The 22,448-nt window shown below is 46.1% G+C and overlaps 1 protein-coding gene across 1 annotated transcript in view; it reads left to right on the forward strand.

Annotated features, from left to right (window-relative positions):
• Positions 1-4,519: 4,519 nt before the first annotated feature.
• Positions 4,520-22,448, forward strand: part of HEATR6 (HEAT repeat containing 6) — a 44,596-nt gene continuing 26,667 nt past the window's right edge. Inside the window, exons 1-10 of the mRNA XM_083348687.1 lie at positions 4,520-4,794; positions 5,916-6,023; positions 6,619-6,759; positions 8,243-8,358; positions 9,792-9,906; positions 10,462-10,563; positions 12,611-12,748; positions 13,729-14,009; positions 18,944-19,121; positions 20,157-20,363. Coding sequence (XP_083204813.1) covers positions 4,528-4,794; positions 5,916-6,023; positions 6,619-6,759; positions 8,243-8,358; positions 9,792-9,906; positions 10,462-10,563; positions 12,611-12,748; positions 13,729-14,009; positions 18,944-19,121; positions 20,157-20,363 — 1,653 coding nt within the window. The 5' untranslated portion in view covers positions 4,520-4,527. The remainder of the gene's footprint in view (positions 4,795-5,915; positions 6,024-6,618; positions 6,760-8,242; positions 8,359-9,791; positions 9,907-10,461; positions 10,564-12,610; positions 12,749-13,728; positions 14,010-18,943; positions 19,122-20,156; positions 20,364-22,448) is intronic.

Raw genomic sequence — 22,448 nt, forward strand, 5'->3', positions numbered from 1 at the left:
TTTGCATGTATACTGACAGCTTCTGCACTGGAGAGAAATTCCTTGTGTGTCTAATCACACTTGGACCATAATGTATAATATGGTATGTGGTATGGTATGTCACTACCTCCATTTCTTCCCCATCTATTTGCCAGGAATTGAGAGGGCTGGATGCCATGATCTTAGTTTTCTTAATGTTGAGTTTCAAGCCCACTTTTCCACTCTCCTTCTTCACCTGCATCAAGAGGCTCTTTAGTTCCTCTTCATTTTCTGCCATTAGAGTGGTATCATCCACATATCTTAGGTCAGGGCTTTTCAACCTTTTCACCCATTGTACCACTTTTAGGATATGGCAACATCCAAAATACCACCAGTCGCCTAGCAAGGTGTCAAAAACTTGATGACCCCCCCCAAAAAGGAAAAACGTGATGAAGTACAGGTAGTCCTCAACTTACAAGTTCGCTTAGTAACTGTTCGAAGTTACAATGGCACTGAAAAAAGTGCCTCCCCCCAAGCCACAGCAAAGCAAGAGACCTGCCCGCCCGCCTGGTGGTGCTCTTCGTCCTGTCCAACATTTTCATTGTTGTGAGCATTTCTGTTGAGGATTGGCAGTGGGGGTGGGGTGAGGGGTGTTTGGTTTTTATTACTCCCCCTCTGCTGGGTGCTTGCAGCAGGTTTTGGTCACTTCACATGACCCTGGGACTCTGTGACCGTCATAAATATGAATCAGGCGGTGATCCTAGCGCTTCCACTGAGCCCTGACAGCCCCGAAGAAGTGCTGATCCTGGTGCTTGCCCTGACAGCCCTGCAGCTCCAGCCATCTCTCGCTCAGGCTTGTGTGGTGCTGCCACTGGTTCAGCTCATTCCCCTCCCCCGCTACTTTTCTAGGATGGTTGCGTACTACCTGCCAGGTGCCAATGTACCACAGGTGGTACCCGTACCACTGGTTGAAAAGCCCTGTCTTATGTTGTTGATATTTCTCCCAGCCATCTTAATTCCAACTTTTGATTCATCTAGCCCTGCCTGTCTCATGATGTGCTCTGCATATAAGTTAAATAGGCAGGGCGACAGTATACAGCCTTATGGGACTCCTTTCCCAATTCTGAACCAATCAGTGGTTCCATGTCCAGTTCTCACTGTTGCTTCCTGACCCAGATATAGGTTTCTCAAGAGACAAATAAGATGGTCTGGCACTCCCATCTCTTTAACAACTTACCACAGTTTGTTGTGATCCACACAATCAAAGGCTTTAGCATAGTCAATGAAGCAGATGTTTTTCTGGAACTCCCAAGCTTTCTCCATGATCCAGCGTATGTTGGCAATTTGATCTCTACTTCCTCTGCCTCTTCGAAATCCTGCCTGTACTTCTGGAGGTTCTCGATCCACATACTGCTAGAGCAGGGGTCGGCAACCTAAAAAAGAAAAAGAGCCACTGGGAACCGGTTCCATCACAAATTAAAAAAAGAGGGAGCCGCGTGCGTGTGTCCATGCACGCGCATGCGCAAAAAGGTTTTTTGCGCATGCGCGGACGCACTCGGCTGCCATTTTTTTAAAAATGAGATGGAACCGGTTCCCGGTTGCCCGATGGCGACGGCCCGTCTGCAAAGCTGCCGCTTTTGGCAGCTTTGCAGACGGGCCGTGGCAGCTTCCTCAAAGAGCGGCGCCCCTGCCCATTCCGAGAGGTGCGCGCGCACCTCTCCGAACGACCGGAGTTGCGCGCGCACCTCCCCAAACCTTTGGGGAGGTGCGCGCGTACCTCCGTGCGAAGGGGCAGCGGCGCCGCTCTTTGAGGAAGCTGCCGAAAGCGGCAGCTTCCTGAAAGAGCGGCACCACTGCCCGTTCGCGCGGAGGTACGCGCGCACCTCCCCAAAGGTTTGGGGAGGTGCGCGCGCACCTCCGGTCGTTCGGAGAGGTGCGCGCGCACCTCTCGGAATGGGCAGGGGCGCCGCTCTTTGCGGAAGCTGCCGCGGCCCGTCTGCTAAGCTGCCGCTTTCGGCAGCTTCACAGACGGGCCGCGGCGGGCTTCCTGAAAGAGCGGCACCGCTGCTTCGCGCGGAGGTACGCGCGCACCTCCGGTCGTTCGGAGAGGTGCGCGCGCACCTCTCGGAATGGGCAGGGGCGCCGCTCTTTGCGGAAGCTGCCGCGGCCCGTCTGCTAAGCTGCCGCTTTCGGCAGCTTCACAGACGGGCCGCGGCGGGCTTCCTGAAAGAGCGGCACCGCTGCCCATTCGCGCGGAGGTACGCGCGCACCTCCGGTCGTTCGGAGAGGTGCGCGCGCACCTCTCGGAATGGGCAGGGGCGCCGCTCTTTGCGGAAGCTGCCGCGGCCCGTCTGCTAAGCTGCCGCTTTCGGCAGCTTCACAGACGGGCCGCGGCGGGGGCTTCCTGAAAGAGCGGCACCCGCTGCCCATTCGCGCGGAGGTACGCGCGCACCTCTCCAAAGGTTTGGGGAGGTGCGCGCGCACCTCCGCCCATTCGGGGAGGTGCGCGTGCACCTCTCCAAACGGGCGGTGCCACTCTCCATTTGGAGAGGTGCGCGCGCACCACTGCCCGTTGGAAGAGGTGCGCGCGCACCGGGCGGCTGGGAGCCGCAAGAGACGGCTCAAAGAGCCGCATGCGGCTCCGGAGCCGCAGGTTGCCAACCTGTGTGCTAGAGTCTAGCTTGTAGAATTTTAAGCATAACTTTACTAGCATGTGAAATGAGTACAGTGGTGCAATAGTTTGAACATTCTTTGGCATTGCCATTCTTTGGAATTGGAATGTAAACTGATCTTTTCCAATCCTGTGGCCATTGTTGAGTTGTCCAAATTTGCTGGCAAATTGGATTGTAGCACTTTTACTGCATCATCTTTTAAGATTTTGAATAGCTCAACTGGAATACTGTCACGTCCACTAGCTTTGTTGTTGCTCAGATTTCCTAAGGCCCATTTCACTTCACATTCTAGGACAGTGGTGGTGAACCTTTTAGAGACGGAGTGCCCAAACTGCAACCCAAAACCCACTTATTTATCACTGGGTGCCAGGTGGGCGTGGCCCACTGGGTGGGTGTGGCTGTGGTGTCATGGAAGATTGGGTGGGTGTGGCCAAGGTAGGAGTGGTCACCTCAATGTTGCTCATGGGGAGGGACACCTGTGTGGGGGCATGGGTAGGGTTGGGGGAGCTCCAGGAGGTCTCTGGCAGGTGGGGCAGTAGGCAGGAGACTCATCCTGTTGGGTGAGACGAGGCAGGGTGGGGGTGCCATTGCCATGGGGCAAGGCAAGGGCTGGGGCAGCTGCTGCCTGACGCCATCGGCCTCCGCACACAGAGGCCAGCGAGAGCATGGGGGGCCAGTGGTGTCCGTCAGTAGCTGCAGCCTGCTGGCCCCTTGATAGGCGCACTCTGGGGCTCCGCAGCCCATTGCCAGCAGTTCAAAGAAGCTGCCTCCGAGATGGATGGTCGGCCAACAGCTGAGGAGGTGATGCAGTGGGTCGTGCCTAGGAAAAGGAGAGCATGCGAGGCCAGGAGGGACGGGATGGGGGGGGGGAGGGAAACCAGCCAAGCCAGGATGCATTCAGCCATGTGTGACCTTAATAAATTAGCAGGCAGCTGGTTGAAGAGGGGACAGTTGCCACCTCTGGGGCATGGTGTGGGTGTCCACAGAGAGGGCTCTGAGTGCCGCCTCTGGCACCCGTGCAATAGGTTCGCCACCACTGTTCTAGGGCTTTCCTTTCACCACCAGACACATCCACAGCTGAGCATCCTTTCGGCTTTGGCCCAGTCGCTTCATTCTTTCTGGCGCTACTAGTACTAGCCTTCTGCTCTTCCCCAGTAGCATATTGGACACCTTCCGACCTGAGGGGCTCATCTTCCAGTGTCATATCATTTTTTTTAATCCCATTTATATCCCACCCTTCTCCGAAGACTCAATCTAAAGCACAAATCAATGTGCTTAGTAATAGCCTTTATTCTATGTATATGCCTGCTTATTAGGGCTTTCGCCACCCCCCCAAGCAGCATTATTACAAAGTCAGCTTATTGCCCCCAAAACAATCTGGGCCCTCATTTTGCCTTTTGGTACTATACATATATGGAGTTTTCATGGCAAAGATACTGGAGTGGGTTGCCATTTCCTTCTCCAGTGGATCACGTTTTGTCAGAACTCTCTGCTATGACCTATCCGTCTTGGGTGGCCCTGCACGGCATAGCTCATAGCTTCATTGAGTTATGCAAGCCCCTTTGCTGCGACAAGGCAGTAAATGATTAAGCCTAGCTTCTCAGTTGTGCAATAAACCTAAACGTCTTAATAATGGTTATCTTCTTTCCTCTAAGAGGAAATACTTTTGGAAGCCTTCAGGATTTCAATCAATAATGGCATCGCGCTCTTTGCTGACCCACAGATCACCAGAGCGCACAGCTTCCGGGGGAGGCTCCACAGAGGGACCCGGAGGTGGCTTCAACCATAGAGTTGCGGCGGCCTCCTATATAGTCCATAGTGGGTTTCATCCGGAAGTTAGGCCTGGGCGTCCCTCCTCGGCCTAGTTGCCCCAGCAACTGACAGGCGAGCTGGAAACATGGCGGCCGAGGCCTGCATGGCTGGAGGAGACTGCGCGGCGGCGCCAACAGCAGCAGAACCGAACCCCGCTTGGACCGAATCCGGGCTCTGCTTGCAACGCTACCTGGCGCGGCTCAAGGCTCTGCGGCTCGCTCCGGACCCCAGCCAGGCCCGGGGAGGGGAGAACGTCGACCGCCGCCGCCCCGAGCTCCACCTGCTCTTCGACGAGCTCATTTCCGAGACTTGCGGCCCGGGGGGAGCGGCGCCGTGGGGGCCGAAGCCGGAGGTGAGTACCCGGAGAAGGGAGAGGAGCGGGCGGGGAGCCTGATGGGGTGGAGGAAATAAGACTCCAAGCAAGGGTGGGTCCTCCAGGATCATCGTCCACAGGCGGGGCCAGTTTGACTCGCCCTTTTCCATTCCATCATTCTATAACAGGGGTCTTCAAACTTGGCCCTTTTATGACTTGTGGACTTCAACTCCCAGAATTCCTCAGCCAGCAAAGCTGGCTGAGGAATTCTGGGAGTTGAAGTCCACAAGTCATAAAAGAGCCAAGTTTGAAGACCCCTGTTCTATAATATTCTTTTTTAATTCTTTTTTTCCCCCCCACGATTTTGCGTAGCTGCTTCAGATTTTGTGTAGCTTCTCCTGGCTGTCTTTGCATGCAAAGTGCGTATGTCAAGTCAAGTTGCTTCACTGGGAGAAAAATAGGGAGAGTTATTGGGGAAAATGTGAAAGACTTGTGCCTGTACGTCCACGAGGTGACTTTTGATTTCCAAAGCAATAATAAAATGTTAACCTCACAGCAACAAATTTATCAGATAACTTGGGTTAAGAGATGCTGACCTGCTCATGATGTTTGGAGTTTCCGTAAATGACTGAATTTAAATCCACCCCCTGTCATACCCTAGCACCGTAACTTCTATGTCATATTGGTAGTCCTTGACTTCTGACCACAAAGAAGCACAAAGATTCTGTTGCTAAGTGAGACGGTGAAGTGAGTTTTGCCCCATTTTACGACCTTTCTTGCCACAGTTGTTCAGTGAATCATTGGAGTTGTTAAGTTAGTGACACGGTTATTAAGTGAATCTGGCTTCCCCATTGACTTTGCTTGTCGGAAGGTTGCAAAAGGGGATCACATGACCCTGGGACACTGCAACCATTGGAAATATAAGCGCTTGAATTTTGATTACGGTATGTGATCATGGGGATGCTGCAATGGTCATAAGTGTGAAAAATGGTCATAAGTCACTTTTTTCAGTGCAGTTATAATTTCAAACAGTCACTAAATGAACTGTTGTAAGTTGAGGGCTACCTGTATTGACATTCAATTTTATCTCACTTCTCTGTTTACTTTCAGAGCATTAAAAATAACGAATGCACCTTCTTTTGTCATCTTTTATGTGGCAGGACATTTGTGAACTGATTGTCCAAGCTTGTAAACTAGTCCAGCTTAATCAAGAACATCTTGTTAATAAAGTATGCCAATTAATTCACCAGCTGCTCAATAGATTCCAGGTGAGAAAACTATATATTTTTGCCATATTCTGATGGAGCATCTAATTTTAAATCAGCTACTATTTCAAATTCTCATAATTGTTTTCATTGACTTGACAATATATTGAGCCTTCTTGTATACATTATAAAAGAAGAGTTATTATGCTGCCATTAGAAAAATGATATAGTTTATTTATTTATTTTATTTATTTGTTTGTTTTTATATACCGCCCTTCTCCCGAGGGACTCGGGGCGGTGTACAGAGTAAGGTAGGTATACAGTTAAACAATAGTAAAAAACGATAGTAAAAACAAATGAAACCCCAAGAGCTATCAGGCCAGGCCCGACTGCTGGAACAGGTAAGTTTTTAAGTCGCGCCGGAAGGTGCGAAGGTCGGGGGCTATAAATGCAGCACAGTTTTTTTTCTCATTTCAGTATTCGGATGAGACAGCCAGTGGATTTATTAGCTGTTACATTCTTCTGCTTCTGGATGTCATTTTTGATGGATAGGAAACAGTGGTTAATGAAACTGCTTTACTGCTTGCCTAATAAGCTGTTATCCTGAATTCTCCAATGCAAGATCATGGCAACTTAATTTTTCTTTCGGCAATTGCAGGTTGCACTAGATGAAGAGAGCCTGAATTATCTTCTGCCTTACTTTATCTCTGCTCTGAGAAAATGCAGCACTTGGACACATGTTGAAATTCTGCAAGCCTTGGCAGCGTCTGTCTACAACAATGGACACAAGTGCCAAAAGGTAAATTGGAGCATAATTTTTAATATCTTGCTTAGAAGCTTTTTCTGTTTGCATAGTGCAGAGGAATTATGGGCTGACTGTGCTCTTGGACTGACACTGTAACAGAGCAACAGAGTTGGAAGGGAAAAAACTATATTTTTATTTTTTAATAATAAAGTTGGAAGGGACCTTGGAGGTCTTCTAGTCCAACCTCCTACTCAAGCAGGAGACCCTATATCATTTCAGACAAATGGTTGTCCAGTCTCTTCTTGAAAACCTCCAGTGTTGGAGCACCTACAATTTCTGGAGGCAAGTCGTTCCACTGATTAATTCTCAGGAAATTCCGCCTTAGTACTAGGTTGGATCTTCCCTTGATTAGTTTCCATCCATTGTTTCTTGTCCTGCCTTCAGATGCTTTGTAGAATAGGTTAACCCCTTTTCTTTGTGGCAGCCCTTTAGATATTGAAACACTGCTATCATGTCACCAATATCATGTCCATCTTTTCATTAAACTAGACCAGCGGCTTTTCTATACCCCACACCTCTAGAATGTTTCTGATATATTCTTGCACCCCTTACAACATTTTGAAACAACGGCACCGAATTATGCATATACACTATAATTTTGAGAACCCAAGTTTTTGCACCCCCTGGAATATCCCCTCGCACCCCCAGTTGGGAACCTCTGAACTAGACATACCCAATTCCTGCAACCGTTTGTCATATGTTTTAGCCTCCAGTCCCCTGAGAATTGCATCTCAATAGCAGAACCATAAAGAAATAGGTTCATAATTCAGCCCATCCCTTTGGATCCCTATGTATCTACCTAATAACTCCAAGCAGAAGGACTAATAAAACTTTGTAGGTTCTGGTATATTTCTTGAAAATAGAAAAGTTAGTGGAAATGTTATGATCATCTTGACAGAAAGTAATCTGGAGTTCTTGAGTAGTGTTTCTACATCCTCAGTTCTGTTTTTATATTTTTATACCACTTTCACAATATAGATAAATTAAAAATTTAAAAAATGTGCTAGTTTTTTTTTGGAAAACTTCAAATATCCTGCGGTAAGGATATTTTTCTAACACCATCCTTCAGATATATTGGTCCAACTCATGTAATATAAGCAATAATCTGTAGTGACGGGAACTGAAACTCAAATACAGCTTAGTATATAGGCTGTTTGGTGGCTAAATAAAGGAGCTAATTTCCTATCGGACCTATCCCATTCTAACTAATCCACAATAATACCTGCTATCTGATGATGGGAAAAACAGTGAGATGTCCTGAATAAAACTTTTCGACTTTTACCTCTATTTTTATTTTAGCCTGAACCTGACCCACATATTTCATTCTGAAACTGTAATAAGACAGAAGGTGACTGAGCCTCTAGAATTCATGCACTAAGCACGCTTTTGTTGTATAACTTAGTTAATTTTAAATTCTGTTTTGCATCTGTTCTCCAATTTGTTCAACAAATATGTGCTGACTGGTGTTTTTTTTAAGTATCTCCCAGATTTGCTGGGGGAAAATGGACTTCTGATGCAGTTCAGCAGCCCGGTTCAATCTGATGCTGAACGGAAAAGAGCTGCAATACACAGCATGGCAAACCTGTGCCTCAGGTATGACCGAAACAAATAGATATGACTTGACTCCTTTCCGTTATGTTGTGCCTCTTCTAGGGATAGAGAATGTAAATATTCCAGCATTGGGGGTCGAGAAAAAAATGTCTAAATCTAGTATAAACATGCCTATACATTCCAGCTTAGGGCACATTTTGGGGGAAGTGTGTTTTCTTTAACTGTAATAATAGGCCTCCAAAATAGCTGCTGTTAACATTCTAGTCCAAAGGTTCTTCACTAAAGAAATACAAATTTAACATATTAATTTTAATTGATTTAATTTTTTAAACATCAATGGAAATGATGGAGATGCTACTGAAGAGTACTTTTTCAAAAACAAATTGGTACCCAGCACTTGATGCTAAAAACCATAATGTGGTTTATATGTTTATAGCTTAATGCAATAGATGAACCCAGAGTTGCGGTTTGGATGTAAGGGTTGTGGCAGCTTAGTTTGTTGAACAAAGTCTCTGTGTGTTGTTCAGCAAGCCATGGCTAAATGCAGTATTTGAACTCAGTCACTGTTAGGCTATAATATTATTCTTAATATTTTCCTTACTTTAATCACTGTTACATGGAAGAATCTAGACCAGACATGTCAAACACAAGGCCCAGGGGCCAGATCCGGCCCGCGAAGCCATCCTGGAAACAGTGAGGGAACGGCCCCCACTGCCTTGGCCCTGGCCCAGAGACCCTCCTTCCGCCAGAGACCCTCAGATCTGTCCCACTCCTGCCCAGGCCCCCACAGGCACCCTTGATGCGAACGATGTAGAGCTGGCCACGCCCACCCAGTAGGCCATACGCACTCTAGCCACGCCCACCCAGTAGGCCACGCCCACCCTGGCCATACTCACCCGGCCCCTTGAGGGCAACCGCAATGCTGATGCGGCCCTCAATGAAATTGAGTTTGACATCCCTGATCTAGACAGCTGTAAAAAGATCTGTAATTTCAACACCTTACCCCAGAAACTCCTAGTATTTAACATTCTACAGCAGAATTGCAAATACAGACAGTACAGAATGAAGCTTTCTGCAGAAAAGACCGGTCAGGCCACATACCTGGAGATATTTTTTAGCTTAAACATGCTTGGAATAAACCCCAAAACTTAACAAATTAAAAAAAAGACCCCTCAAAGATCGGACTCAGTGGACCACTAGGCTTTTTCTGCCATCAGTTTTCTGTGTTTCCGTGTTGCCTAATACTTGGAAGAATAATAGCACAGTGAGATGTTGCTTTTCTTAATAAATCCTTCCTTTATTTCATTGGATAAAGCATTTTGCCCCCTTTCTGCGGAGTCTCAAGATACGATGACCTTTCTGACGTTAAGTGGCTGCTTCTTTCCTTCCACTGCATTTTCTAAAGAGATGGGATAAAAAGCATTACTTCTTTTTCTGCAGTTCATCTTCCTCCTTTGCCTCTGCCTGTCTTTCAGCCTACCTGGACAGCCGTACCTAGAGGAGTCTTACAGAGAAGTCTGTTTTCAGGCTTTCTTGACCATCTTACAGTCTTCCAAAGGAACTGAGGTGGATGACATTGCCTTTTGCATGGTAAGGACAAAGAAGATTACTTAGGATAGAGGTGGGCAATAAGGGGGAGATTGGGGAATGACAGTTTAGCCCTCCCCACTTTCAGGGAACACAGAATGCCTCCCTCTTCTGAGAGGGAGGGGCTGGACTGTTTCGGTCCTTTTTTTTTTTAAGGCAGGGAGGGCCCATTATTTCCTATGGCGTTCCAATATGTAATTTTTGCAAACCTTCCTCTTTCCGCTACGTATTCAAGATGGACAGTGATTAATATTTATTTATTTATTTTATTTAATCCCATTTATATCCCACCCTTCTCCGAAGACTCAGGGCGGCTAAATAATATTGATACGTATTTATAGGTAAGGGTGCAGGTATATACATATGTTGTATATAGCATGTTTATATGTGTGTTACGTATGTGTACACTTTTGAGAGCGTGCCTGGCTGAGGAATTCTGGGAGTCGAAGTCCACAAGTCATAAAAGGGCCAAGTTTGAAGACCCCTGCTCTAGATAATAGAGTTGTGCTACCCCCAGATGGTAATGAAGAATGCTCATTGCTTTTTGTTTCCTTCCAGCTGTTACAAAATGCTTTGAAAGGAATCCAGTCGCTCTTAAACGGAGGAAAGATGAGGCTGACCCAGACTGATCACCTTGGTTCCCTCCTTGCTGCGTTAAAGGTTTAAAGAGATTTAAAGTGGAAATCTTCCCTGTCTTAGCGGAGATTCCCTGAGTATTCCCTAAAACAACCCTGAAAGATTTTTCTTTGATGGGCCTTTGTACTCAAATGTGTAGAAAGCTTTTGAAATGGCTCTGGTTTCTAACATTAGAACTGCACCAACCACAGTACCCACAACTGATTTGATAACAGTGAGTCAGGCAGTTTTGTTCTCTTCTTGGCATGTCTGTGAAGAAACGGTCAAGCACTGTTACCTGTAGTCCTTGACTTATGACCACAGTTGGGGCCAGAATTTGCTTTCCTAAGCAAGGTGAGTTGTGCCCAATTTTATGACCTTTTTTGCCCCAGTTGTTAAGTGAATCACATGGTCACTAAGCATATCCAGCTTTCCCCATTGAATGCTTGTTGGAAGTTGGCTGGGAAGACCTCAGATGCTGCAACCATTATAAATGCAAGTCAGTTGCCAAGTGATCATATAACTATGGAGAGGCTGTGATGGCTGCATGAGGTCTGGTCATAAGCAACTTTATTCACGGTTGTTGAGCAGTTGTTAAATGAATGGTTGTATGTTAAGGACTATCTTACTGCTGTTTTGGGCAGTAAATTTGTTGCTGAAATCCAGATTGAGAGTAATAGTATCTATGTTTGAAGTAAATCAGCCAAATCATGAATTATGGTACTTCTGTACTGTAATTATTTTAGCCACAGTTTTGAGTGTGGGTGACAGACAGAATAGGGCTAACTCCAAAATAGTAATGAAAGCGTGTAATCTTAAAGCCATGGTGTGCAGTGTGTCTCTGTGTACTGTGCATGTATAATGGGGGAGGCTAGACTGACATCTGTCACAATAATCCATAGTGCATTATGATGTCCAAAGATAGTTCGCAGCTGGTTTCATATGTCACCCTAAGCCAGAATATGATTGGTTGTTTGAGCTTTGCATCATGAATGCAAATCTAATCTTTGTACAACATGATTTTTATCTAAGTTAAGGTGTGGCCCAAGTCGTTAGGCTTTATTCAGCAAACCATGATTTGGTGTGAGGTGCCAATTCAGTACCGTGTACACAAAATCTGTCCACTTCCACTTTGTGCCAATGAAACCTGTGCTATCCTGAACAAATTACCAGCTAGTAAGAATTTGGATACCCGTGGCTCATATTTATGACTGTTGCAGTGTCCCCGTGGGTCACGTGATCACCTTTTGCAACCTTCTGACAAGCAAAGTCAATGGGGAAGCCAGATTCACTTAATAACCGTGGCAAAAAAGGTCGTAAAATGGGGCAAAATTCACTTAACAACTGTCTCGCATAGTAACAGAAATTTGGGGCTCAATTGTGGTCGTAAATCAAGGATTACCTATATTAGCCATGGAGATTGGAGATAGTTCCATCTGGCTGTGAAATTCAGGTTACAGATAAATACTTAATGCTGTCCCCCAGGAGATTCTGAGTTATACTTGGGACATTCTCCTCTCTGCCCCAGGTCCTCTTAAATAGACTATGTTTGGATGATCCCCAGTTTTAAAGTGATGGGAGAAAGGAGGAAATAATTCTGTTTTTTCCATGTCTGCATATATGTTTTGTCTTAATCCCTTAGTTGACTTTTTAAAAAATTCTGCTCCCAAAAGCTGTCAGTACTTTATTCTTCCTTCTTTAGACAATACTTAAGTCCTTTGAACTGTTTCTCTTCTCTATCATTTCCTCCCCAGGAATGCTATCTTACATCTTCTTGGAGTGTTTGTACTTCTGTTTCCACCATCCTCCTTTGTCTCATTTTGTGATTCACTTAACAACTGTGCTACTATCTTAACAACTGTTGTGATTCGCTTAACGACTGTGGCAAGAAAGGTCGTAAAATGGATCAAAACTCACTTAACTGTCTCACGTAGCAACAGAAATTTTGGGCTCAATTCTGATCGTAAATGGAGGATTACCTGTAAAGGTTTTTTGCAAAAAAAACCACACCAACAAAAAAATGGATTTAATTTTTCCTTGCCACTAAATAGATTATAGCACTGATGTCTCGGATTTTCTTTGATGATTTCAGAAATGCATGTTTCATGGACTCCCTGGAATTAACATAGAAATGCCCAGCATCTTATATCCAGCACTCCTTCCTCAGTATGACAGCCGGTCACCCGTCGAGCAAGAGAAATTGGAACAGAACAATGTTAAACTGAGCGGGGTAAAATTTTAAATATTGTTTTCGTCCATTAAACCTAAGCCACTTCAAATGTAATCTGGCCACAAGCTGAGGACTGTTTTTGTCTGCTTGAAAAATTGGTAATATTTTGGCAATGCATGGAATCCTGTACATTAGAGCAGTATTTCTGAACATTGATCTGCTTTAAGCTGTGTGAACTCCCATTTCTCAGAATTTCCCAACCAACATTGGGAATTCTGGGAGTTGAAGTCCACAAAGCTTAAAGCCCCAAGATTGAGAAATGTTGCCTTAGAGCAGGGGTCTTCAAACTTGGCAAGTTTAAGACTTGTGGACTTCAACTCCTAGAATTCCTCAACCAGGCACGCTGGCTGAGGAATTCTGGGAGTTGAAGTCCACAAGTCATAAAAGGGCCAGGTTTGAAGACCCCTGCTGTAGAGCAAAGCCAGTGTTTATGAGCATATATCTGCCTTCATTAATTACTGCTTATGGGGCTTCTAAATCCCATCGTCTTCATGAATGGCAGTTTTCATTGGGGATGAGAGGTTTAACACATCTGGAGGGGGCAACAGGGTACGAGAAGAAATTCTGTTCTAGCTGACAGCTTCTTTTCATATTTTCAAATGGATTTTCCGTTGCTAGCGGGAGATGCCAGGGATTCGAAGTGGAAGCTTTTGCTTTCCAAACAGGGGGTCCGAAGTGGGACAGGAGGGGCTTCCAAAGCAGTTGTTGTGAAAGACGAAATATTTTTTTACTGTGACTTAAATCTTGAGCAGGAGGCTCTGTTAGCCACATGGTACCTTAAGCACCAAGTCGAAGAGGGCCTCTCGAGTTAGATTCCTTGATGCCAAAAGAAAAATCCTGTCCAGGCTATTCTGTGTTAATATTCGGAAGACTGTTCATTAGATGAGCGGATTGATCAAAGAGAACTGTGTATAAAATTCACTGAATTGAAAAAGATACGTGTTTGTATAATTTCTGCTCCCCACAACCCCTGCTAACAGAACCGCAGGAAAAAACCTAAAGGAAAACCCAAGAAAGGGAAGCCTGAAGAAGAAGTAAAAGAACAGCCAGGAGGTGCCGAAGGAGCCAGAGTAGAGAAACCCTCATTGAAAGATGAGTTATCCCAAGATCAGGACCCTAAGATGACAAACTGGGCTTTCAATGATAAATATCCTTCACTTGCGAAGGAGCGTTTATCTTCCCACGCATTTAGCTGGAAGAGAATCAGCAGCAGTGACTCAGAATATTCTGATGCTGAAGGTGGAATGCAGAGCAAAACAAGGTTTGTGATGGCAACCACTCAACATCTTTCCCCTCCGCCCCCCCCCCCCCCGGCTGCCTTTATGCAGCACTGAAGTGTGTTCATTTCACAGCAGCGTGGCTGGATTCCCTTGGACCTGAGTTCTTTCAAAAGCAGAGATCTATTTAGATTTTTTTTTTCCTCCCTCGGTTTTCTTCACTTTCCTGCCTGCCTCTGTTTGTCGCAAATACAGGTAGCCCTCGACTTACGACCGCAATGCTGTTGCTAAGTCGGACTGCTGTTAAATGTTAAAATGGGTTTTGCCCCATTTTACGACCTTTCTTGCCACAGTTGCTAAGCGAATCACTGCGGTTGTCAAGTAAGTACCCCCGTTGTTAAGCGAACCCGGCTTCCCCGTTGACTTTCTTTGCGAGAAGATCGCAAGAGGGGAATCGCGTCTCACACACACACACACAGGGACATCGCCACCGTCATAAATACGAGCCCATTGCCAAGCCTCTGAATTTTGATCCCGTGATCGTGGGGATGCTACAACGATCGTCAGTGTGGAAAAATGGACCTGGGTCATTTTTTCCCCCCAGTGCCCTTGTAACTTCCAACAGTCGCTAAGCGAAAAGTTGTAAGTCGAGGACTACCTGTGTTGGGAAGAGCAAAGAGAGGTTTTTTTTTACTTGTTATGGGTTAATGTTTGCATGCGGCTGGCTTCAAATTGACATGTGGCAAATTGCATCTGTCAAAGAAAACCATGGCAACAAATGCCATCGAGACCCTCAACCTTCCTGGTGTCCTTCCTGATCATCTCAGAAGATTGGGGGGTGGCAACCTGGCGCTCTGTTGGCTTGCCTCCTCCTTCTGGGCTTGATTCCAGGAAGGGGTGACTGGGGAAAGGCAGACACACCCTCCCCAGGAGAGTGCTGTAAGGTTTGGTGGGCTCCCCTTTCCTATTTAACATCTGCGCAAGGCCCCTGGGTGAGCTCATCTGTTACCATGGGGGGGAGGGGGGGGAGATACCAATATGCTGACGATATTCAGTTACACATACCTGCCCCTGGGGAATTAAGCAATTACGTGCAGTCTTATCTCAGTGCTTGGAGACTGAGGGTCTGGATAAGGAACAACATGGATAAGAGTGCAGAGAAGAGCAACAAAGAGGATCAGGGGACTGGAGGCTAAAACATATAAGGAACACTTGCTGGAATCGGCTATGGCTAGTCTAATGAAGAGAAGGACGAGGAGGGACATGATAGCAGTGTTCCAATATCTCAGTGGCTGCCCCAAAGAAGAGGAAGTCAAGCTATTCTCCAAAGCGCCTGAAGGCAGGACAAGAAGCAGCGGATGGAAACGGACCAAGGAGAGAAGCAACTTAGAACTAAGGAGAAACTTCCTGACAGTTAGAACAATTAACCAGTGGAACAACCCGCCTCCAGAAGCGGTGAATGCTCCAACGCTGGAAGTTTTTAAGAAACAGAACAGCCATTTGACCGAAATGGTATAGGGTTTCCTGCCTCAGCAGGGGGTTGGAGTAGATGACCTCCAAGGTCCCTTCCAACTTTATTATTATTATCAGGCTTCAGCTGGACCATAACAGAGTTAGAAGGGACCTTGGAGGTCATCTACTCGAACCCTCTCCACTCTCAGGAGACCTATACTATACTAGTCTCTTCTTAAAAACCTCTGGGGATGAAGCAACCACAACTTCTGGAGGCAGGTTGTTCCACTGGTTAATTCTTCTCACTGTTAGAAATTTTCTCCTTAGTTCTGGGTTGCTTCCCTCCTTGGTTAGTTTCCATCCGTTGCTTCTTGTCCTCCCTCTGGTGCTTTGGACCCGGCAAGACTTGAGTGGTTTTGGGTTTAGGGGCATTCTGGTTCTCAGAATGCGCCGTCTTTGGGTGCTGGAGGGGAGACATTAGGCACAATCTGGGGGTCCTCCTGGATTCACAACTCCTGCTCAAAGAGCTGGTGTTAGTTGTGGCCAGGAGGGCCTTTGCCCTGTTATGTGTTTTGTGCCAGTTGTGCCTGTTCCTCGGTCAGGGGCTTCTGGTCCCTGACACTCATGCCTTAGTCATCGCCCAGTTAGAATTCTGTAATGTACTCTGCCTAGGGACGTGGTGGCTCAGTGGGTTAGGACGCTGAGCTTGTCGATCAGAAGGTCGGCAGTTTGACGGGTCAAATCCCGAGTGCCGCGTAACAGAGTGAGCGCCTGTTACTCGTCCCAGCTTCTGCCAACCTCGCAGTTCGAAAGGACGTAAAAATGCAAGTAGAAAAATAGGGACCACTACGGTGGGAAGGTAAGAGCGTTCCGTGTGCCTTTGGCGTCTAGTCATGCCGGCCACATGACCACGGAGACGTCCTCGGACAAGCGCTGGCTCTTCGGCTTTGAAACGGAGATGAGCACCGGCCCCTTGAGTTGGAAACGACTAGCACGCATGTGCGGGGGAACCTTTACCTTTACCTTTAATGTACTCTACGTGGGCTGCCCTTGAAGAGTATGGTGAAGCTTTAACTGTTGCAAAATGCGGGCAGTTATTTATGCCCCTAGAGTGGCACACATTGCATCTCTGTTCTATGAGCTGCATGGGTTGGCACTTTGGTTCCGGGTCTAATTAAAGATGCTCATTTTCACCTTTAAAGCCCTTCATGGCTAGGGGCCAGGTTATCTCCCCAAACATATCTGCCCCTCCCATTAGATCCGGCAGAGAGATTCTATCGATCAATGGCCTATACCTGGCAGGCTTCAAGAGGGAACCACTTGCCATAGTGCCATTTTATTATGGGATTTTTTTCCCTTCCTGGCAATGAGATTAGCTCCATCCCCCTAAACCTTGCGAATCAAGGCAAAAAATACCTGTCCCAGAATACAGGGACAGGATCCACTCTCAGGCAATCAACAGGACCGGAGGTTTATTCTTCTGAGCTTTTGGACTTGTGCTTGAGCTCATCCTCAGTGAATTTCTCTCTCACCAGAATGTGTGGCATGGGCTATTTATTCTATGCGTAGAATTTACTGGCAGCCTCACGTTGCAGTGAACAAGGACCTGTATTCAGTTTCACAGCCACTAAGATTGTTGGCTGAGTAGGGAAATTATTTAAGCCTGGTAAACGGGCCCCTTGTGGGTCAACAGGAGTGCTGATTTATCACCAGCTTATCGGGTACTTAGGAGCTGAGGACTTGGCAGAGCAAAGAAACAACACCCAACAACTTAGTGGCCAGCCAGCAGTACCCTAATCTACAGCTAGGGGACCACATACAACCAGGCACCACATAAATACAATGCATAGAATAGTCCAAAGCAGAGATCACCAATCTTTCTTGGTTGGCAGACCAAAAGAAAAGGGAGGGGGAAGCATTTTATGCATGCTTGCATGTGCTTGTGTGCACGGGGTTGCGAGCATGCGCGTGACACAAATGTACTCACTAGCCCTGCCCTATTCTTGTGCACAGCACCCTATTTCTGCACCCCCGAGGCACAGCATTGGCCCCTTTTCGTGCATCGAGGTGCGGCGTTGGCCTGTTTTCACACAGCACGGCAGTGCGTGTCCCGTTTCTGCGGTATGGTGGCGTCCCATTTTTGCACCACGCAGCACGGTGTCCTGTTTTCACACCCTGCGGCTGCAGTGCGAGTGGCCAGCAGCCCACGGCCCGATACCGGGCCGTGGCCCAAAGGTTGGGGACCCCTGGTCCAAAGCACATATTGTAGTAGAGAGAAGTTCCCTGAGGATGGGCTCCAGGACGTGTCCAAAAGCTTTGAAGACTAAACCTCTGGTCCCAATGTCCGACCCAGATTGGATCCTCTCTTAACTTTCCACAAGCCTTTCAAGATCTGGCTAATATCCTGCCTGGGAGGGTCCCAGGGAATCAGGAAGACATGGCGATACCTTCCTAACTGTGATTAATATCATCCTCTCTTGTTCTTGTGCTCTTTATACTTTTTAACAGTGAAGGTTTTTATAAATTTATTGGTGTTTTTTTAAAAAAACTAAGGATTGTATGCTGCTCAGAGTCACTTTTTATGTGAGGTGGGCACTGCAACCAATACAATGTTCAAATGAAGAAATCTGAAAAATTTAGACATTTCCTGGCAGAACAATTAATCAGTGGAATGACTTGCCTTCGTAAATTGTGGGTGCTCCAACACTGGAGGTTTTCGAGAAGAAACTGGACAGCCATTTGTCTGGAATAATATAGGGTCTCCTGCTTGGGTAAGGGGTTGGACTAGAAGACCTCCAAGGTCCCTTCCAACCCTATTATTCTATGTCTGTGATGGCAAACCTTTTAGAGACCGAGTGCCCAAACCGCAACCCCAAACCCACTTATTTATCGCAAAGTGCCAGGGCCGCATCAGCATTGTGGTGCCCTCGGGGGGGGGGGCAGGGAGGCACCTCTAAGTGCCACCTCTGGCATGCAAAATCCAGGGGTGCAAAATGCCACCATGCTGCAAGGCGCAAAAACGGCTGCCACCGCAGTGCGTGGTGCAGATACAAGGCCACACAAGAATGGGGCAGGGCTAGTATCACGCAGGCACTAGCCCCGCCCCATTTGCAGCACGTACATGCTCGCAGCCCCTTGCATGCAGGCACGCATGTAAAATGCTTCCCCCTCCCTTTTTTCCAGTCCACCAATCGACAATGGTTGGTGACCTCTGCTCTACCACCTCTACTTGAGCTTGTTAGTCGGCCGTTTTGCCTCCTTTGTGCTGGACGGGGCCCCTGCTTTGGGCGGCAGTGGCGGCCTGATGGACCTGCTGCTGGCTGTGGTGGCGCATGTGCCAACAAAGAGGGCTCTGAGTGCCACCTCTGGCACGCGCGTCATAGGTTCACCACCACTGTTCTGTGTTCTATATTCTAAGTTCATAGATTCTCCCCCCCTGCCCACTTTGACCAATATGACAATGTCATTTACTTAACGTCTTAAATCAGTCCCCCCCCCCTGCCTGTTTGTCTTTGTTTCACATCAGGTCTTTCCAAGCTAAAGTTCGCCAAGCGGCTTTAACCTGCTTCCTTTCCGCTGTGAAATCCGTAGAGAAGAAAGTTCTCTATGGCTACTGGTCAGCATTTATTCCTGATGAACCTGGAATAGGAAGCCCCCAGACAGTGTCTTTGATGACCATTGCTTTAAAAGATCCTTCCCCCAAGGTAAGGGGATTTCATTATCTTTGTCATGTCTACCCATCCCATATGATCCAGCATAAGCCCTCCTCCAAGCACTCGTTGCAATAGAATAGAATTCAGTTCAATTTACTTTATTGCAGTCAGAGAACATTACAAGCAGAGTGCTCCATTCTGTTCCATTCTGCTCCATTCCATTCCACTCTATTCCATTCCATATTTCCTGTCCTGTCCTTATCCTGCCCTATCCTATCCTATTCTATCCTATCCTGCCCTGCCCTACCCTACCCTATAGCAATAGCAATAAGACTTATATACTGCTTCATAGTGCTTTACAGCCTCTCTAAGCAGTGTACAGAGTCAGCATATTGCCCTCAACAGTCTGGGTCCTCATTTTACCGACCTCGGAAGGATGGAAGGCCGAGTCAACCTTGAGCTGGTCAGAATCGAACTGCTGGCAGTCGGCAGAATTAGCCTGCAATACTGCATTATAACCACTGCAGTACCACAAGTCCTGTCCTGTCCTATCCTGTCCTGAAGGTAAATAAAATAAGGTTTAACGTAGAGTTAAAACAACCTAACTAACTAACATCTATACATGATATCCAGGATGCAGGAGTAGAATTGAATGTGGGTCTTTAAAGAGAGCCCCACCCTCTTTCAATCCACATTCACTCTGAAGTTCCTCCACTGGCACTCCAGCCCTTTATCGCTTTCAGCTCCCTGGTACACCAGAGAGTTATTTGACCTTTTGCTAGAGAGGAAGAAGAATATGCTAATGACGATCGTGTCAACTGCTCAGCCCATCTCTGTCTTCCATAGGTCCAGCCAAGACTTCCAGCAATATCCTTGAGAAATGATGTAGAACAGCGTTTCTCAATCTTGGCAACTTTACGATGTTAGGACTTCAACTCCCAGAATTCTGGGAGTTTAAAGTCCACATCTCGTAAATTTGCCAAGATTGAGAAACATTGATGTAGAAGATAATTTGGAACAAACACCCCCCCACCCCAACCCCAGGTGCCTAGGCTCAACTCCTTTAATGATTTTGTTCTATTGCAGACACGGGCCGGTGCTTTTCAAGTTCTCTCAGCCATTTTGGAAGGTTCCAAGCAATTCCTGTCCATTGCCGAAGATGCCATTGATCACAAAAGAGCCTTCACGCCCTTCTCCGTGAGCATTGCCTCCAGCATCCGAGAACTTCACCGGTGTCTGCTGCTGGCTTTGGTGGCCGAATCTTCGTCCCAGACCCTCACCCAGATAATCAAGGTAAATGTTTGTCTACCAATGTTGCTTTTGCACTACAGCTCCTAGTAGTTCGGAGTAGCAGAATAACAAGAGGTTGGAAGGGACCTTGGAGGTCTTCTAGTCTGACCCCACCTTTGCTCTGTGAACTCAACCTGTTGCACACAGGTAGTCCTTGACGTACAGCTATTTGTTTAGTGACCGTTTGAAGTGACACAGCACTGAAAAAAAGTGTCTGATGACTGTTTCTCACACTTACAACCGTTGCAGCATCCCCATGGTCACATGATCAAAATTCAGATGCTTGGCAAACTGGCATGTATTTATGATGGTTGCGTTATCCCGTGATCATGTGAACATATCACTTTACAGGCACAGAGCCAATTAACTTCACGATCCGAATAAATAATAAATTATTATTATTATTATTATTAATAATAATAATAATAATAATAATAATAATAATAATAATAATAATAATAAAATAAAAATAAAAGTTGGAAGGGACCTTGGAGGAATTATCAACTGAACATTGGCTGAATTGGAACACCTAGACCGGAAAACGCGTAAACTTTTGAACATGCACCACGCTCTACATCCACAAAGTGACATCGACAGGTTGTACCTGCCAAGAAGAATAGGGGGCTATAGAGGTTTAAAAGAGAATATTAAAGAAGATTTGAAGCAGCTGATCTCTGAGGCTCTCGAAGTGGTATTAAATCAGCCAGCATCTGAAATAAGAGCAGCTATGGATAAAGTGTTTCGGGTGAATTCATGGATTGCCAGACAGAGAAAGTTGCCTAGAGATGTGGTGGTTTATTTTGCAAAAAGAGAGATTAGAGATCAAGTTATACAAGCTGCCTATGATGCTAAAGTGGTGATTGCTGAACAAGAAGTTTTGGTTTTAAAAGAAATTCCTCCAAGGATTTTAAGGGGAAGGAAGGACTATACATTTCTTGTGCATGAGCTTAAGCAAAGAGATATAAGGTTCAGATGGGAGATTCCAGATGGGCTGATGGTGATGCATGAAGGTAAAAGGTATCGGCTGATTACTGTGAAGCAAGCGCGTGATTTCTACAACAATGTCTTAAAAGCAACCCCATTAACACTTCTGGAAGCTGGAAAGGGATCTGGAGAAGGAGAACATCAAGAGGATGAAACAGAGGAAAGTGGTGCTGGAGGAGATCAAGCTACAACTTCTTTGGATGATCCTAGAGAGCAAAGAGTAACGCGTGCTGCTTTAAAACGAGCAAAGAAAATAAAAGAACAAGATCAGCAAAAGTCTTCAGATTCTTCACAACGTACATATAGTCAAGCTGTGGGAGGAGCACGGCCTAAAGAAGTTAGTCCTATCAAAGCTGTGCTCCAAGAGCTTTGGGAGGATATGCATGGCAACTAAATTTCTAACCTGGAATGTTAATGGACTAAATTCACCGCAGAAGAGGAAGAAAGTTTTTCAATATTTAAAACAATTTAAGATAGATGTTATATGTTTGCAAGAAACGCATATTAGAGTTTTGGATCAAAAGCATTTATTGAACTCGAGACTGGGTACGCAATTTGCTGCCTCTGCAGAGAATAAGAAAAATGGAGTGGTTGTTTATGTTAAAAGTGCCCTAACAGCAGATTTAATTGAAGCAGATAAGCATGGAAGATATGTTATGATTGAGCTGTTGTTAGAAGGTAAAAAGACGCTTTTAGTTGGATTATATGCACCTAACCAACAACAAGCTGATTTTTTTAGCTTACTCCACACAAAGCTTACCCAGTTGGATTATAAATCTTTTATTTTTATGGGAGACTGGAATGGTGTTTTGGATGTACAGTTGGACAAGGCTGGAGCTTTTAAGCGCATTCCAAGTCATGCTAGACTGCCTAAATCTTTTTTTGAAATGAAGGATGACCTGGAATTGCGAGATATTTGGCGTGAGAGACACTTGCAGGAGAAGGATTATACTTTTTATTCTGACAGACACCAATCTTTTTCGAGGATTGATTTTATTTTGTTGACTAATGATTTTTTTTGAGAACTAAAAAGGTGAAGATTTGTGCAAGAACTATTTCTGACCACAGTCCAGTTTGGTTGGAGATTGATAAGGAGAAAAGAGA

Source organism: Vipera ursinii (assembly GCF_947247035.1).
Source record: "Vipera ursinii genome assembly, chromosome: 1".
NCBI classification, from domain to species: Eukaryota; Metazoa; Chordata; class Lepidosauria; order Squamata; family Viperidae; genus Vipera; species Vipera ursinii.